This window comes from Lepus europaeus, chromosome 6 (assembly GCF_033115175.1).
Source record: "Lepus europaeus isolate LE1 chromosome 6, mLepTim1.pri, whole genome shotgun sequence".
Lineage (NCBI taxonomy): Eukaryota > Metazoa > Chordata > Mammalia > Lagomorpha > Leporidae > Lepus > Lepus europaeus.
The window spans coordinates 74,632,101-74,651,317 of NC_084832.1; the positions used below are offsets into that span (position 1 = coordinate 74,632,101).

Genomic DNA, 19,217 nt, shown 5'->3' on the forward strand with positions numbered 1-19,217 from the left:
ATCCTCGGGGACTGCGAGACACTGAGGTAACAGAGACAGGCAGTTAGTGGCACTTAACTGCCAGGGGCCAGGGAGTTGTAGAGATGGTTAACAGAGCATGGCAAGACAAAAAGTCATGATCCCCTGCTCAGCTCCCAGACTTAGCCAGTTTTCAGATCTATAACTCACTGACTAAAGAGATGGCCAGGTCCCCAGGAGGAAGGACCCTGTAACAACACAGCTGCTCTGTCCTCAGTGCTTCATATTCAGTGGGGAAATGTGTGTCCTCCCATTCCAAGACATTTTCTTGAATTGCTAAATGATTTCCTTTCTCTCTAGTTCAGTCACCGACTGCTGTGAGATGAACCTCCCCTCATTTAGAGGATTGAAATCCTAAGTGTTTCTTTTCTATTGATTCTGTGGGTTAACTGGGCTTAGCCAGACAGTTCTCCATGCAATTCAGCAGAGGTCACTCATGTGGCTTGCATTCAGCTAGGATCTCAGGTAGGGCTAGAATGTCCCAGATGGTCTTGGATCCCCCAAGGTCTCCCTCCAAATGACCTCTCCTCTCTCAGTAGAGTAGCCTATTGTAACTTTGTTTCACGTAGCTGCTGCTTCATCATCCCTTTTGGACCTTCCATAAATTGTCTGTGACCCAGTCACGCCCAGTCACCTTTGGCCTAATTAAAAATCCCCCTCCCCATGTGGTTATTTGTGATAAAGTGAACTTGTTCCTCATTCCACTTACCCAAAACCCAACACAGCCCACAACTGCTGACCATGATTAAGCCTGGTAGTCAACAGCAGAGTCATGTGAATCAGTTCCCCCTTTGGGCATGTATTTTCTCTAACCAATCCACAACCCCTACTGGAAAGCCAAAGGGATAAGGCCCATGCAACTTAGCAAAAACACAGTCCCGAGGGGTCTCTCTCTTTCTCACTCCTCTTCTCACTCACTGGCTGAACTTGAATTTAGCCTCCTTTTGGCATCCTTACCTCTCTTGGACCTGTAATCAATGTTTTATGTTTCCTACATTTTGGTTTCACCTCCTTATTTTGTCTTTCCTGATGCACACATCCAAACCTAACGCACTTCACCCTCTACTCACTCCCGGAATAACTCTCTTAGAAAGTGGGTGTCTTGGCTTATGGTCACTCTCAAGAAACCATAACAGAAATTACAACACAGTCCAAGTACCAAAGCTGGTTTTTAAGAAGTAATGAACCAAGAAGAAAAGTTTGGTTATGCACATATTTATCCAGCTATTTTGAAAGCTTATTTACTTATTTTTATTTGAAAGGTAGAGCAACAGAAAGGGAAAGATATAGAAAAAGAGATCTTCTATACACTGACTCACTCCTCAAATGCCCACAACAGCCAAGAGTGGACCAGTACAAAGCCAGAAGATAGGAACTCCATCCGGGTCCACCATGTTGGTGGCAGGAACCCAACTATTTGGGTCATTGCCCACTGCCACCCAGGCACAATAGCAGGAAGCTGGAGGGGAAAGAGAGGCAGGATTCACTCCCAGGCAGTCTAACATAGCATGTGGGTGTCCCAAGCAGCAACTTAACCCATGTGCCACAGTGCCCACCCACTTATCCAGCTTCTGCTTGCATCACACTTGCTACTACCCCACTGACCAAAGAAAGTCAAACTGCAAAGCCCACAGTCCACATGGGAGGAAAATGCACCAGAGCTGTTCAGTGGAGCCAGGAGTACAACACCACAGCCCTCTCTGCTCTTTCTGGAGCTATTATTTGGATAGTAGACCACTGAATGGTCCACTCATTTTCTTATATTTTTCTACTATTTTCCATCCATTGGTCTTCTTTTCTATTCCTAGACAGACTGTATCAACTTCATTTTCCAATTTTTTTTTAATTTTTCACTTCTGCTAAAATATATTTCATTTCCAAATGTTCTTTTTTCATCCCTTAACTATTTTGTTCTTATTTTCTACATTTCTGTTATTCACTATTTTCTTTTATCTCTTTAGCATATTAGTGTAAGCTGGGTTTTTTTTCTTCCAATTTTTTCTCCCTGTATAATCTCTATTTCTCTGAGTTCCTTTTTTCCCCTGTTTGATTCAGTGGGTCTCAATCTTTGATGTTAGATGCTTTCTTGGATTCTTGATTGTCTACTCATATTTAAGACTTAAAAACAAAACACCTCTGCATTGGAAAAGGTGTGATGTGGGTGATGTTTTTGACTTTGAACTTCACTGTGGAAAGATCTATCTTGGCCAATTGGCATGGAACTTCCAAGATCAGTATAGGAGAGGTCTTTCCTCACAAGCTCATTAGACTCTTGAAAAAGACTCCTCCAGTTCCTACCTGGAGAGTTAAACACTCCAAGAGCCCATGGGAAGAGGAACGCGGGAGGTTGCATGCATTTAGTGAATCCTAATCTTCAGCATAGTGTCCATGCCCTCGCATGTGCCTGCTATAGTTGGGATATCATAACAGGTGTCCCCCATAGGCCTATCTATTAGAGGCTTGGTCCCAAAGTCTTATATTAACAATAAATGGAGTAACATTACTAGTTAATGGATTAAGGGTTAAGATTTAATAAAAGTGTGGTGTCTAAAGATGGGGATTTTGGAAAGCAACTAGATTAAGCTTCTGGTATGGGGCCCCCATAATCAAATCATGGTGGCTTCAGAAAGACATATGGAGGGTGAGTGTGCTGTCTCTCTTCTTCCTAAGCCTCCCCTCACAGGCACTCTGCCACCCAACACCCTCATCAAATGACAGATTAATGGGGCCTCCTCATCATAGATAGTGAACCTGCAAACCCTGAGCCCAAAAAGCCTCCTCACTCCCTAAGTAACCCAAGTGTTTACTACAATGGCAGAAAACTGACTACTACAGTCCCCACTGTCCCCAATGCAGACACCCTCCCTCTTGTACTCTCCAAAAACTGAACATCTGACTTACTCCCTGAGTGGAGGAGAGGCAGAAGCCCAGCAGTGAGGATTGGGGTTAGGGATCTAAAAGTCCAGCTGTTTCCCACACATGTTTTAGCTGCTCACTCCCTCTGCCTCCAGGTTCAGCCTTGCTAGACTCAACACCCTCTGAGCCTTCTGAAGATTCTGCAGTCATCAGGTTGTTCTTGTCTGCTCTCTCTGCCACCTAAGCAGCCCACTTTCTTGGGTCTGTGAAGTTCATAGCACCTGCACTGTTTTTCAGCTTCCAAAGTTTTTTTTTAAAGGATTTATTTATTTACTTGAAAGTCAGAGTTACACAGAGAGAGGAGAGGCAGAGAGAGAGAGAAAGGTCTTCCATCTGATGGTTCACTCCCCAGTTGGCTGCAACGGCCAGAACTGCGCCGATCTGAAGCCAGGAGCCAGGAGCTTCTTCTGGGTCTCCCCTGTGGGTGCAGGGGCCCAAGGACTCAGGCCCTCTTCTACTGCTTTCCCAGGCCATAGCAGAGAGCTGGATCAGAAGAGGAGCAGCCGGGTCTCGAACCGGTGCCCATTTGGGATGCTGGCACTTGAGGCCAGGGCGTTAACCCACTGTGCCACAGTGTTGGCCCCTTCCAAAGTTTGCTGTTCCTCTGCTTTCTGCTTTGTTGTGGATCTCCTCCTGCTTCCCCTCTCTCAACAGTCCCTTCACTCAAGACCAGTCGGGTTTCCAGAGGAATCAAAGGCACGTGGGCGAATTCAGTCTGCTTTTCCCAGAATCACTCCTATTTCTCTATCACAACAGTAACACGTAAGGCACACAGAAAAATTGTTAAAACCTAGATAGCCAGAAAGAAAAATCATCTATAATCCCACACGTGGAATAACCTCCTGCTAATATTTCCCCCGATCCTTTCCATCGGGTGCATGTGTGTGTTGTGGGGAGGCGCATTCAGTCATTCTCATAACAAATGGAGATGGGCTTCCTCTCTCGAGGCCTGTGAGGCTGTGGTATAAGATGGAAAGCAAGATGAACACTGCTCCATTCTCCAGTTCTAGGTCTGCTGGCGGAAAGCAAACAATCCATTTCAATAGAGTATAGCCAGAGAGGTTGTACAGGCTTCCGGGAGCAGAAAGCAAAGTCATCAAGCCTGGTCATGGGCCTGCCAGGGAAAGGCTGCTGGGACAAAGAAAGGACAGAGGACTGGGGACTGTGCTGTGGCACAGCCTGTGACACCAGCAGCCCATACGAGCAACGGTTCAAGTCCCGCTGCTCCACTTCCAATCCAGCTCCTTACTAATACACCTAGGAAGGCAGTGGATGATGGCCCACATGCTTGCACCCCTGCCACCCACTTGGGAGACCCAAATGGAGTTCCAGGCTCCTGGCACAGCCTGTGACACTAGCAGCCCATACGAGCAACGGTTCAAGTCCCGCTGCTCCACTTCCAATCCAGCTCCCTGCTAATACACCTAGGAAGGCAGTGGATGATGGCCCACATGCTTGCACCCCTGCCACCCACTTGGGAGACCCAAATGGAGTTCCAGGCTCCTGGCTTCAGCCTGGCCCAGCACAGCCATTGTGGCCATTTTAGGAGTGATCCAGTGGGTCAAAGATTCTCTCTCTCGCTCTCTCTCTCTCTCTGTAACTCTGCCTTAAATAAATAAATCTTAAAAAAAAAAAAAAAAAAGGAAAGGACAGAGGATAGAGAGCCCAGCTGAGGGTCTGTAGAGTACGCATGACTTATGCCCACTCATTATTCAGCAGGGACATATTTTTAAAGTATCATATAAGCAGCTTTTTTTTTATCACAATACAGCATGTGCAATTTTTAAATAATCATACATCAACATGCTAATAGCCAGTAAGCAGTCCACCATATACACCACATGAGTGTACCACTCTTTCTTTAACAGATCACTTTAACACAAGTCGATGATTTCCAGTGAAGAGCTACCCACCACCTATGGTAAACTTCCTCTTATCTTTGCACATTAAAGCTGAAATCTAACTAATAGGGCACCTAAAAGGCAATTTGTAGAAATGAAATTGACACTTTAAGAAGCAATGACTTGAACAGCCCTCGTCTTGACTGTTGAGGAACAGCTTTTTTTTTTTTTTCCATACTATTTGTTGAACTCTTTACTTAACATAGAGTTAATCATATGTGTATAAAGTCAACTGAAAATAGATATCAGTAAAAAATAAAAATGAGAATAAGAGAGGGAGCAGAAAGAGAGGTAGGAATATGGGTGGGAAGGTGGGCATGGTGGGAAGAATCACTATGTTCCTAAAGTTGTAATTATGGAGTGTATGAAGTTTCTAACTGTAAAGCTGTATAGTTCTGCATACATTCCTATGGCCTTACTTCCAAGAGAACAGTTTAAAAACTTGCCATGGGACCCCAAATGCACTAACTGCCCATGCAGGACCTCTGTCCTCAAAGAGTTGTATTATGAAAGCTAATAGTAAAACTTGTTCTCAAAGATGTATTTCGTGTTAGTGTATTAAGTGGAGGATGTTCCTATGTCTCATAAGTTTTAGGTATGCCTAAGTGTCCAAGTCCATTGCTTGTTTTCTTAGGTGCTTCCTTAATTAATGATAAAACTTGTTCTCAAGGACTTACTTTCTTTTAATGTATTAAGTGGAGGATATTCTTATAATTTATAGTTATGTCTAAGTGCTCATAAAAGATGTATCATTCTTGGGTGCTTCTTTAAAGTTAATTAAGTTTCTGAAAAAAAAAAAAGAAGTGAAATTAACTTCAAAATGAAATTAACTTTGAACAGTCCTTGTCTGGTCTGTTGAGGAATAGTTTTGTTTTGTTTTGTTTCTTTACATGCAAATTGTTGAACTCTTTACTTAGTATAGAGTTGGTCTTCTTTGTATGAAGTTAATTGAAAATGGATCTTGGTGGAGAATGGGACTGGGAATGGGAGAGGGAGGAGGAGGGGTGGGAGTGTGGGTGGGAGGGCAGGTATGGTGGGAAGAATCTCTATATTCCTAAAGCCATACTTATGAAATGCATGAAGTTTGTGTTCTTTAAATAAAAATTTCTTTGGGAAAAAGAAAATAAAGTCAGACATCTCACAGTCAAGTGGCACAATTGAAAAAAAAAAAAAGAAAGAAATTTAAAAAGGTTAAAAATTCAAAAAAACTACAAAAGAAGACAGCAAGGACGGTCTAGCTCTTTATTTTTTTTTAAGATTTTTATTTATTTATTTGAGAGGTAGGGTTACAGACAGTGAGAGGGAGAGACAGAGAGAAAGGTTTTCCTTCCACTGGTTCATTCCCCAAATGGCCGCAACAGCCGGAGCTGAGACAATCCGAAGCCAGGAGCCAGGTGCTTCTTCCTGGTCTCCCATGCAGGTGCAGAGGCCCAAGCACTTGGGCCATCTTCCACTGCTTTCCCCGGCCACAGCAGAGAGCTGGATTGGAAGAGGAGCAGCCAGGACTCAAACTGGAGCCCACAAGGGACGCCGGCGCCACAGGCAGAGGATTAACTTTCTGCGCCGTGGGCCAGCCCCAGGACGGTCTAGCTTAATAGCAATGCACAAAGGGCAAGGGGAGAAGGAACTTGTGGGGTTTTAGGTGACTAGAAACTACTGAATCCACAGTGAAGCAACAGCTGAAGCCTTTAATGCCAGTTTTGAGAGCACAGTCATAATTCAGTGCCCAGAAGAAGTGCCATCTCTGTCAGCTCTGAACATTGGGGGCACTGCTCCCCTCTGCACAGCAAATGTCCATTTTTATTATTACTATTATTTGAGAAAGTGGGGGGGGGGTGAGAGAGAGAAACCTACCCACACACACTGGTTCACTCCTCAATTGCCACAACAGCCAGGCTGAGCTGGGGCCAAAGCCAGGAGCCAAGAGCTCAATCCAGTCTCCCACGTGGGAGGCAGATACCCAGCTACTTGAATCAGCACCACTGTCTCCCAGCGTGCGCATCAGCAGGAAGCTGCAGTCAGGAGCAGAGTAGGGGATCAAGCCCAGGTGTTCCAATGTGAGACCCAAGCATCTCAACCTTTAAGACAAACAGCCACCCAGTGGCACCCCACATGTTAACAGTGGCCTCAGAAATTCCCAGGCTGACTTTTACCTCTCCATCTTCTTTTTCTGTCCCTCCCAATGCTTTAGAGATTCCAAAGGCTCCCACACTGTGGTGTCCCCCTTGCCCTGATCGTGTAAGGGTTTCTTCAGAGAACGTCACAAGCCCCTTCCTATATCGGTGCTGCACACACTCAGCCAGTGATGGGGCCCCCACCTATTAGTGAAAATAAAGCTTTATTGGAACACATTCATTAATGTGCTCATGCATTGTCACAATGCCAGTGGGTGCCGCCAGGCTGAAACAACAGAATTGAGTAGGTGAATTGGTCATTGTAGAACCCACAGAGCAGAGAACCTCTCCATCTACAGAGAAGGCCTGCCAGCCCCTAACCTCATCTGTCCGGCTTTCACTGTTTCTCCACCCTAGCTGCTCCCTCTCTCCTTCCTTGGTGCCATCACCATAGCAGGTACATATTTTCTTCTAAGGCAATTGTACATTTTGAAGAGTATTTCTCCCCTTCTAACTTGTTAAGTGACATGGGAGCAGGGGGTCTTACCTTATTCCTCTTTTTGTAGCAACCTAAATGAGATCTACCTCTCTAAACCTCCAACCACACTCCCAGACCAATTCCTTTCTAGAGCTTGGGACAAACCTGAAGAATCCAAGAGAAGCCTTTGGCCTCCATCAGAGCAGAGATACCCGGAAAGGCAACCACGGCTAGAGGGCCACTGTAGAGAGTCTGTCCTGGGAAGACATGGGACCCAGGGTCTCCCATTCTAATTCTAACATTCTTACTATTAAATAAGAATACACTTATTGTCATGGAAATAATATTTTAACCACTACATTTTATTATTAAATAATATTTTAACCATTACATTTAAAATTATTATAGATCTTTGCTTTTATATTTTGAATACTGTATCAAAGTACAATGATACCGTTCATGAATGACACTTTTCAAAGATTATTTGAAATGGAGAAAGATATATAGACAAAGAAGGATATATATAAATAGAAAGAGAGAGAGAGAGAGTTCTCATCCAATGGTTCACTCCTAAAATACCCATGATAGCTCGGGCTGAGTCTAGGCTGAAGCCAGGAGCCAACACATCAATCCGCATCTCCCATGTGAGTGACAGGAATCCAACTACTTGAGCCATCACTTCTGCTCCCCAGAGTCTGCATTACCAGGAATCTGTAGTCAGGAGCCAGAGGCAGGTATCAAACTCAGGCACTCCAGGATCAGACACAAGCATGTTACTCTGCATCTTAACAAGTAGGCCAAACAGCCATCCCATGGATGATGGTCTGACACCCACACTTCAACCAATAACATTAATAATAAAACATCTACTCAGGCTGGGGCCACAAGGGATTACTAAAATTTATGTCAAGTCCATACATCAAATCATATGAGTCATAAATTTTAGTATATGACTTTTACACATCAAGTCCAGAAAGGAACCTGATGATATAGTTTATGTAAAATGGACCATTTCAAAAATGATTCCATAGGCTTTTGCCTAATGCTATTGAAATAATTCTAAGACTTCATCCCACTGAATGCAACACGTGGGTTTCAAACTAAAAAGTCAAGTGAGTCTCCTTTTGTTCTGAATGATCTGTTCCTATCTGATTTCAACAGAATTATACACTGATCTCACAGCTCCTCAGCAGACAATAATTCCCAGACTCCTTTGCACCACATGCCTGGTTTCTACCAATGGGGCCCCTGAATAGAGGTGATGGTGCAATTTCCAGGTCAGGCACTTGGGAGGTCACGTTTTCCCTCTTCCTCTCTGTCCACTGGATGAAAGTGGGATTTGATTTACTCTAGAAACTAGCAAAAGTTGGCCAGCGCCGCGGCTCACTAGGCTAATCCTCCACCTTGCGGCACCGGAACACCGGGTTCTAGTCCCGGTCGGGGCGCCAGATTCTGTCCCGGTTGCCCCTCTTCCAGGCCAGCTCTCTGCTACGGCCCAGGAGTGCAGTGGAGGATGGCCCAAGTGCTTGGGCCCTGCACCCCATGGGAGACCAGGAGAAGCACCTGGCTCCTGCCTCGGATCAGCATGGTGCGCTGGCCGCAGCACACCAGCCGTGGCGGCCATTGGAGGGTGAACCAATGGCAAAGGAAGACCTTTCTCTCTCTCTCTCTCTCTCTCTCACTGTCCACTCTGCCTGTCAAAAAAATAAAATAAAAATAAAAAAATGAATATAGCAAAATGTTTAAAAAAAAAAAAAGAAAAAGAAACTAGCAAATGTCATACATACCTTCCTAGGAATTTTTTCACTGTTCACTTCTACCTTTATTTTTTTTGCCAGGCAGAGTTAGACAGTGAGAGAGAGACACAGAGAGAGTTATAGACAGAGAGAGACATAGAGAAAGGTCGCTCCACTAATGGCTGCCACGGCCGGCACTGCACCAATCTGAAGCCAGGAGCCGGGTACTTCCTCCTGGTCTCCCATGCGGGTGCAGGGACCCAAGCACTCAGGCCATCTTCCATTGTACTCCCGGGCCACAGCAGAGAGCTGGACTGGAAGAGAAGCAACCGGGACTAGTACCCGTCACCCCAACCAGGACTAGAACCCGGGTGCTGGCACCACAAATGGAGGATTAGCCAAGTGAGCCACGGCGCCAGCCTCACTTCTACCCTTTAAAACTAATTTCCAGATACTCTGTGAGAAAGTAGACAGTTAAGCACTCAATTTACAAGGGGAATAAAATGGGCATATTGAAGCCAGCAGAAATTATTTTACAATCACATTTATTTATTCTTGAAAAACTGTACTGAACACATCCTCTTCACTATGCACTAAGATAAGCACCAAAAAATGGAAAATAAATAGGAGAGGTAGAGAGTGCCCTCAAAGAGCTGAAGATGGGTCAATGAGTCACTCGGCCTGTTACGGAAAAGCAGGAGTGCTTGAATCAAGTCTTTGAAGGGTAAGTAACGGTTTATCCTGAGATAGAGGGGAGAAGAGGTATAGGCTTCCTTCAGATCAACTTTTACCCAGAATACCTGAAAACAGAGCATATAAAAGGTATAGCCTGCTGATCTGATTAAATGCAGGTTACAATTATAATTGTCTTATAATTATTCTTGAGTCTTGGAGGATTCAATAACAATATGCCTTTACACTACCCACGCTCCTCCTTGCCTTTCCAGTAGTCATGTACTCTGGTCTCCTCCTACACCTAAAATTTTTCCCATATGCCTCAAAAAGATAGCATTCATTAAAAGAAAGGCACTTTTTGCAAAATTGACTTATTAAAATTGTGGTTTAGAGCAATGATATTTTTTGAAAAATTAGAAGGCTTCTGTATGTCAAAGCTTTGACTGACTACATATTCAGGCAACACAGCTGTACACTCCTTTGTGAACTTGACATTATTAAATGTTTAGTAGTTTACATTTTTACTCTTTTTCTTGAACTTAAAATAACTGACACTGGTAAAATGCTGCTATGATTTTGAAATTATTAGTTCCTTTCCTATTTTAAATGTTTTCTTGGACTAGACTATAGCTTTCGGAAAACACTGTGTTCAATCAGAGATTCAAGGAGGGATGATTCAGGTTCTTTGGAAGATATTGTAACCATTTCTGATTAAATGCATAATGTGTCAGTAGTAGTATATAAAATATGTTAACTTTCAACCCAGTTGATTATTCTAGCCAAAAATTTTTGATATACTTCCTAAAAGTACGCAGTATAATTTGAGCACACACATTATGTAATAAACTACTTATTCTTTTGGGAATAATAATTCAACTGGATAACAAAGTCTCTTTCCATAAAAAACTAAAAATATTAAGCTAGCTGAAGACTACCACACACCCCCATTCTTAAAACTTCCTCATAACACTGCATAGTGACTACAATTTTTAATTGCAAGTTTTTAGATTAGAATCATACAGTTGATGATGAACCGTAAATCTTCACAGAAAATGCCAGTTTCTGATTGATTGTGTTTACTGATTTTCCTATCCGATTAAGACTTGGTATGTCTTGCTCCAATGGAAAATGGCTAGAAATGTTGACAGGAGAGCAAACCATAGAAGCATGAGTTGATAGGGGCAAAATTAGAAGCTTCAATAGCCAGAAGCCACCTCCTAAACATCTACCAAGGGAAATAGGTCTAGATGAGGTGAACAAGGTTCTCTCACTAAAGAAATTGCCCAGCTAGTAGGCTGGTTTAAAAGGAGATAAATGGTCAAACAATAGGGAGTGTGTGGTAGGAGGTATCAGATCATGATAATCCATGGAAGAAAAGGATGGCATTCAGGTGTGGGACCAAAGGTGCTGGTTCTTGAAGAAGACATGGAAGTTTTATAAGCAGGGACTCTGTCATGTCCACACACAGAGGTACCAGGAAAACATTCCATCAGGGCCCACGTCAGGGGATGAAGGTAGGAGCAAGGACACTGGCTAAGAGGCTCTTTTCAGGCAAAACCTGATGGTGGTCTGGACCCTAGTCACAGCTAGGTAGATGCAGAGAGAAGGAATTTAATTCCATACACATCCAGAAGGTAAGGAGAGCTGCAGGTCTTGCTGATGGTTTAGAAGTAAGTGTCAGAGAAAGAGAAGGGTTAGGATTAGAGTCCAACCACCCGGAAGAGCAAACGCCATGACAGATAAGGAAGACAGGAGGTTGGTGTTGGCAGTGTCAAATGCAATAGGACTGTAAGACACTGGAGTGGACAGGCCATCATCCACCCAAGTCTTGAACCCAAGAAAGGTCCCAACTGGAGACTCAAAGTGTGGAGTCACCTGGACACAAAGGGAATACAATAAGATCACCCACAGCGAATCCAAACAGGTGGCCTTGGGTCGTTCCTCTACTACCTAGAGGCAAGATGAGACTGAGAAAGCAAAGAGACTCAGAAGCACTCAGCAAGGTGCTAAGGAGAGAAACAGCAGAGTGGGGGTCTGGAAGCCACGCTGAGGAAGTGCATCAACAAAGAGGCAGTGGTGGCGAAGACCAACACCACACAGAAATCAGCTGAGCGTAAGCCCAATGCCAGCACCCAACACCAGTCACGTTCGCACCACACACCAATGCTCACATTAACCTTTCTTAGAAGTTGTCTTTTCCACTGGGCCCCTGCACAACTATTTGCAAGAACCTCCCAGGGGTGTGGGTGGGAGTCAGGGAGACTTGAATATCCTCAACTTGGTCTTGGTACTCTCAGAATCCCACAGGCAGAACTACATCTCAGAAGCACCTCTGGGGTCAGACTCACCAACTCCAGGTCTTAATGCTGGTTTGTTATGGACCTCAAGAGCCTTCTTTCAAGAGCTGAGCAGGCTGTCCTCAAGCCAGAGGGAGAAGGTGTGTCCTTCTGGATGGTAATCAGAAACCCAGGCTCCAAGCTCTGCAGGGAACTCCTTCCTTCAGTTTCTCTCTCTCTTGCATACACACACACACACACACACACCCAAACACACTATTTCGGTCAGGGTTCACATAGGGACCAAGAACCCCAAAACAATCACTAAGGCCTCCATTGGAAGCATCCCCATGACCTGCAGCCCATGTGGCCTCCCACTCTCCAGGCCATCAGACCATAATTCTGGAGTCCCTGAGAAGTTCCAATTCCCACTGCCCCCAGGGAAGTCCCTTAGCCACTTGTAACTGAAGGAGGCACAGAGAGGGGCGGAAGGTAAGCTGGCTTCTCTCTGCTTCACCAGCATTAAACCCCCAGACGCAAATAAATACTCTAAGGGCTCAGTGGCTCCTAACTGTGCAACAACAACATTCAATCCCCAACTGAAGTGCCCTAGTACCAACATCTGCTGTATGTGGCTTGCTTTTTAGATAAGGGACAATTTCCCTACGCCCACTTCCTCCTTACACACACCAGGAAAGAACACTGAAAACAGACTGAAAAGATCTCCTAGGATTAAATTAACTTATCTCTTTCGGTGAAAGACAGCTTACTTCTAAATAAAAACACAGGATGACTTAGTTTCAAACCCAAACACATTTAAAAGCAAAATTAATATTTTACAGCAACTAACATTGCTTGCAGCATCAGCCAAACCAAGTCAAGCATCCACCAGTTCCTAATTTCTTATTAATACAAAGTCCACTGCATTTCTGGAAAGGATGGTTAGTGTTTGGCACAATTTTTGCTTCATTCCTCATAAAGGTAACTAGAAAGTTAATCATAGAGCTAAAAGCAGGCACAAGAATCTAAAATCTGTTGATTACTTAAAATACCAAAGTACGAGAGTCATGCCATTTCTTATCTATAAATGAAATGATCATAAGTCACTATAATAACAAATGACAACTTTTGTACAAATACAGAGACTATTTGTACTCTTAAAAATAGGACTGTATGATTTAGATCTTAAGTCGTGATTTTATAGGGATGGTCTCTTAGAGCCCCTAGCAGTTCTACTAATCTCTTGTTTCTGGTACAAATTGATGATCTGCTTGTTCTTCAACAGGCGAAGCAATTCTCTCCATATTTTTTATAACACCAACTATAAACTGGTGGTGTTTAGGGTTTTTTGGTTTCATAAAAGGGTTGACAAACTGAAAAGTTTAAGAATCACTGCTCAAAAATACCCTTATGAAAAGATGCACAAGAAGTCACCAAAATCACACTCTGTCTGTCAAGTAAACCCAACATCCTTTTATGGTGAGTGGTAGCAAACAGGTTTTATGGAGCTGACATACAATCTAATTTAGATATTATTACATTACTAGCAGCTCAAAGCCCTACATCAACTTAATAACCCAGTACTGTTCGGCCTCAATTATCTATGGGTTTAATTAAAGTTGTTTAAAAATAGCCTTCCTGTTGAACTTGTTCAGAATACATGGCTTAATTCTAAACTCAAAAATTGTTCTCACAGTAGCCCCACAAGCCACCAGAACAGTGTAACAAAACCTGCACATTTAAACATTCGACAAACCCCTCTGCAAAGTGTGCCAACTGACATAACACTCTGGATAGCAGAAAAGAGGAAAAGATAACCGAGAGACAATTTTATCATGGCAAATCAATATTTCCTGTTGCCCAAATGAATGAAGCCTTTTGCTCAGGGTGTTAGAATTCCTCGCACTGGGATGCTCATCTGATTGATGAACCCTTTCAACTGGACAGGACACAATGCAAACACAGGTGTTGCTGAGCCACAGTCCTTTTGTAATTTTGTGCCTGGCATTCAGATTGTATAGCGTGGTCTACAGACCCCTGGTCACCCAGCAAGCTTCACCTGTGCAGTTCCCCACCTGTGGCAGAAGGGACCTCCAAGCCCAGCTTCAACCCAACTCTCCAAGGTGTGGTCTCGACACTTTCACAATCAGTGCAAGTCAAATCTTCCAGAACTGATGACAACTCAACATGGCATAATTGGGGCGCCCAATGCACTTTCTTTCACCCACTCATCTCTCTGCAGCTACCACCATCAGTTTCCCCGTGCTCACCTGGGAACTCAACACCCAGAGAAATCAATTCCCTTTCCTTTTGGAAAAAACGGATTCCTATCTGATGATGAATAAGCTTCAAGGGCCACTCACTGGGCACGCTCACTGCGGGGGTCCCCCACATATCTAGAATTCCACCCTTTCCAAGAGAAGTCAGAGCTGAGTTTCCCTGAAGGCACACATCCTAGGTGAGGCCACCAGTGTGCTACAGTGAGGCCCCCTCTGCACAGGAGGCGCAGGCCTCCCCCGTGTCCCTGGCACCACCAGAGGCCCCCTCTGGGCGGCGTGGCCCCCAGCACTCACCAAAAGGAGGTTGTGCGCCACCAGGTACCCGAGCCGCGCGCCGCCCCGGACGCCAGGGGCCAAGCGCCCCGTGGCATAGCCGTGCCAGGCCACCATGTAGGGGTTGTCGATGGTGATCCAGTACTTGACCTGGCTGCCGAAGTGCCGGAAGCAGAGTTCGGCGTAATCCCTGAAGAGGTCGGCCAGGGAGGGGTTGGCCCAGCCGCCATAGGCATCCTGCAATCGCTGGGGCAGGTCCCAGTGGTACAGGGTGACCACTGGCTGCACGCCCAGCTCCCGCAGCCGCTCCAGCAGGCGCCGGTAGTAGCGCAGCCCCTCGCGGTTGGGGGCGCTCGCGCTGCCATTGGGGAGGACACGCGCCCACGAGATGGAGAAGCGGTAGTGGGTGACCCCGAGCTCGCGCAGCGCCTCCGTGTCGCGCAAGACATTATTGTAGCCGTCGCTGGCCACGTCCCCGGTGGCGGCGGGGGGTGCCAAAGGGGTCCCCGACGGCAGAGGGGTGATCGAGAGGTCGCCCAGGGGCGCCGGGGGGTGGTGGGTGAACGTGTCCCAGATGGACTCGCCCTTGCCGTGTTGTTGCCAGCCGCCCTCGGTCTGGTAGGCGGCGCTGCCCACCGCCCAGAGGAAGCCGTCGGGGAAGGTGTCGTGGAGGAGGCCCGCGGCCTCGGGGACCGGAGGACGTGCGAAACGGACCCAGGTCTGCGCTCCATCGCCCGGCTCGGCGCGGAGGAGGCGGCCGCCCAGCGCCAGCAGCAGCAGCCGCAGCCAGAGCTGCAGCGGCCGGGCGCGGACGGGCATGCTGGCTGGAGCCGGGCGCTGGGGCCCGGCGCCGCGCCCCTTTATGCCCGCGCCCGCCGCTCCCGCCCGCCCCCGCCGGCGCGCCCAGCCCCGCTCCCCGCGGGCCCCGTGGCAATAATTACCTGCGATCGGCGCCTCCCTCCGCGCGGGCACCAGGGGCGTGGGCGCCAAGGGCGAGGGGCACCGCGGGAGGGGGCGCAACAGCGGGCGCGGCCGTCGGGAACAGGGCACCTGCTCCTCCCTGCTGCCCGGAGCCACATGGGCTGCCTGGGCGGCGCTCAAGTTCTCTGCTTGCCGCCTGTGTGCCATCCGCGCGCCCTCCCGGGAGAAGCGGCCAAGGCCAAGTTCGTCGAGGAGGGAAGGCGACGGACGGAGTTTCCCTGACTTGGGCCCGGCCGAAGAGGAAGCACCTGCTTTCTCTTTTCTGCCATTCGGAGGCTGAGGGAAGCTGCAGGTAGACATTGCCAGGGTGGATTAGGAATTGTCTGGAATCCTAGGGGGTGGGCGAGATGGGGAAGCGCTGTGGGACTTGGCCATGTGGGAGGAGAGGACTCCAAGAGGCTTTTCTCTTAGGAGGTGCCTCGGCGGCGCAGGAGAGGCCTGTCCCTTTGCCCCGGCTACCCCGCCCCCTCCACAGTGTCCGAAGGTTTCAAGGAAGGCCAAGTAGATTTATGGCTCCTATTGGGACTTTGCACTATTCTCTCTCCTACCAATGCTCATTTTAAATGAGATCTCTCAGAATTCCCCGATGAACTTCAAAGCACAGCTGTAGATGGGTGGGGGCAGGGGGCAGAGAACTAAACAAAATCAAAGTTTCCACTTTGAATAAACCTCATTCACCTTTTTTATCCTTTTGCATCTGTTTTCTAAATAATCACATTTCGCTTTCAGCTCTGACTTAGCAAGTAAGTTATCTGTGCAACGTGGTGCCGGAAGCTGTGCTGGAGTCTCAGAGTGAGAGAGGTGTTCCATCTGCTGGTTCACTTTCCAAATGGCCACAATGGCCAGGGCTGGGCCAGCCTGAAGCCAGGAATCTGAAATTCCACCAGGGTCTCCCACGTGAGGGCAGGAATCCAAGCACTTGGACCATCGTCTGCTGCCTCCCCAGGTGCATTAGCAGGGAGCTGGATCAGTAGTGGAACAGCCAGGACCTGAACCAGTGCTCTGATATGGGATGCCAGGGTTGCAGGAGTGTTGGCCTTACCCACTGTGTGGCAATGCAGGACCTGTATTCTGTTCCTTGTATTACCAAATCTACCCTGAGATTCCAGCAGAGTAGCTTGGGCCATGGCCCACCATATGAAGGATGTAAAATTCAGTGCTGTTGGGGCCGGTGCTGTAGTGCCAGCATCCCATATGGGCACCATATGGGCACCAGTTTGGATCCCGGCATCTCCACTTCCAGTCCAGCTTTCTGCTATGGCCTGGGAAAGCAGTAGAAGATGGCCCAAGTCCTTGGGCCCCTGCATCCACATGGGAGACCCAGAAGAAGCTCCTGGCTCCTGGCTTTGGATTGGCCCAGCTCTGGCCATTGCGGCCATTTGGGGAGTGAACCAGCGGATGGAAGACCTCTCTCTCTCTCTCTCTCTCTCTCTCTCTCTCTCTGCCTCTTCTCTCTTTGTGTAATTCTCACTTTCAAATAAATAGAATAAATCTTTTAAAAACAATTCAGTGCTGTTGTGATCATTTCTTATTCCCATGCTCAGGGTAGACATTCCTAATCAACCACTTTACTGTGCCAGGGTGTGGCTTTAACATTCTCAGAGTTTCAGTCCTCAGGTAAGTGGTCCCCTCCTCGTGGATTCATTCATCCACTTATACATTCCACAAACATATGTGAAGCACCAGCAGGCACTGTTCTTGGTGCTGGAAATATGGCAACTAAAAAGCCGTTTGCCTTACATTCTTAGGGGATAAGAGGAGTAAACCCACAAGGAAGGTCATTTGAGGGACATTGTCTATGAGGGACACAAACATGAACTGGACTGATGGTGACTTTGGAGAGGTCCGAGAGTTCTGCCCTCGGGACACAGCTTTTGTCCTGAGACCTGACAGGAGAGGCAGAAGAACACTCCAGAGATACAGCAGGGCAAATCAAAGGCTCTGAAGGTGGAGCAGGCTCGGCTTGTTTCAAGGAATCGGGGGAGCCAGTGTGGCTGGAACAGAGCAGAGTGGGTGAACAGAACGATGGAAGAAGACAAGCACAGTCAAGGACACAGTCCACAGAGGGCCGAGAGGACCCAAGGAATGGGAGAAAGTGTGTCTACACTGTACATCTGACAAGGGGTAACATCCAAAATAAGTACAGAGCTCAAACTCCTTACCAACAAGGAAACAAATAATCCAGCTTAAAAATGAGCAAAACACTTGAACAGATTTTTCTCCAGAAAAAGACACAGTGATGGCCAACAGATATATTAAAAATGCCCAATATCTCCCATCATCAGAGAAATACAAATGAAAACCACAGTGAGAGAGTATTCACCCCTGTTTCAAATGGCTAATATCAAAAAGATAAAACAGATGCTGGCAAGGATATGGAGACAAGGGAACCCTTGTACACTGTTGGTGTGAATATAAGTTGGTACAGTGTGGAGAGTCCTCAGAAAACTGAAACTAGAGTTACCACCTGAGCCAGCAGCCCTACCACTGGACAGATATCCAAAAGGAGTCACATCGCTGTACAGTGAAGCTACCTGCACGCCCGTATATACGTAGCACCATTCATAATAGCCCAACTGTGGAATCAACCTAAATGTCCATCAGCAGATGATTGGGCAAAGAAAAGTGCTATATATACACAATGGAATATCAGTCATAAAAAAGAAGGAAATCCTGTCTTGTGACAACACGAGTGAAGCTGGAGAACATTATGTAAAGTGAAATAAGCCAGGCACAGAGAGACAAATACTGATATTACTGATGTGTGGAATCTAAAATAGTTGATCTCATAGAAGTAGAATAGGATGGTCGTTTCTAGGAGGTGGTGGAAGAGGGGGATTGAGACCAAAGGATACAAAGTTGAAGTTGGACAGGAGGCATCAATTCAGGGGATCCATTGTACAACATGATGATTATCGTTAAGAGTATATTGCACCCTTGAAAATTGCTAAGAGATTTTAAGTGCTCTTATCACAAAAAAAAAAGATGTGTGAGGTATATGCTAGTCATTCCACAATAGTTTAAACAACATGTTGTATGTGATAAATAAAATTCTTGTCAATTAAAATCAATTAAATTTTAAAAGGAGAAGGGTGGAGACTCATTGTCTATTTTGTTACCTGAGGCATTCCCAGTCCCCAGACCAGTGCTAAGCACCAGTGCTGACTCATTTAATGGGTAAATGAAGCTAGAAGCTCTGATTTGCTGTAACAATGAAATCAACTACCACCATCTCTTTACAAGCTGACCTAATCTACCTTTGTGGTTCACTATTCCCTTGAACAAGTAGTTGCTTCACCACCAAACACATTATAAACACCTGCTCTCTTGCTGCACTGTTTCCATTGGTTTCTTGCCTCCAGGCTTCTTTGCAAGTTTTATTCTTGAAACCCCAGAAATCATCATGTCTTTTCTGTGAAACTTCTGCCACCAGTTCAGCGTAGGTGAACTTCTCCTTGCCCTTCTCTACTACTTATTCTCATCAAAACAAACTGCTTTATTTCCAACTTTCTTTATCCTGTTTCTCCAATTCAGTATTGTCAGTGAGGGCAGGGGTTGTCATTGGTGTTT

The 19,217-nt window shown here is 46.2% G+C and overlaps 1 protein-coding gene across 1 annotated transcript in view; it reads right to left on the reverse strand.

Moving 5' to 3' along the window:
* Nucleotides 1-15,947, reverse strand: part of KL (klotho) — a 65,800-nt gene extending 49,853 nt beyond the window's left edge. Inside the window, exon 1 of the mRNA XM_062195181.1 lies at nt 14,688-15,947. Coding sequence (XP_062051165.1) covers nt 14,688-15,947 — 1,260 coding nt within the window. The remainder of the gene's footprint in view (nt 1-14,687) is intronic.
* Between the last annotated feature and the right edge of the window lie 3,270 nt (nt 15,948-19,217).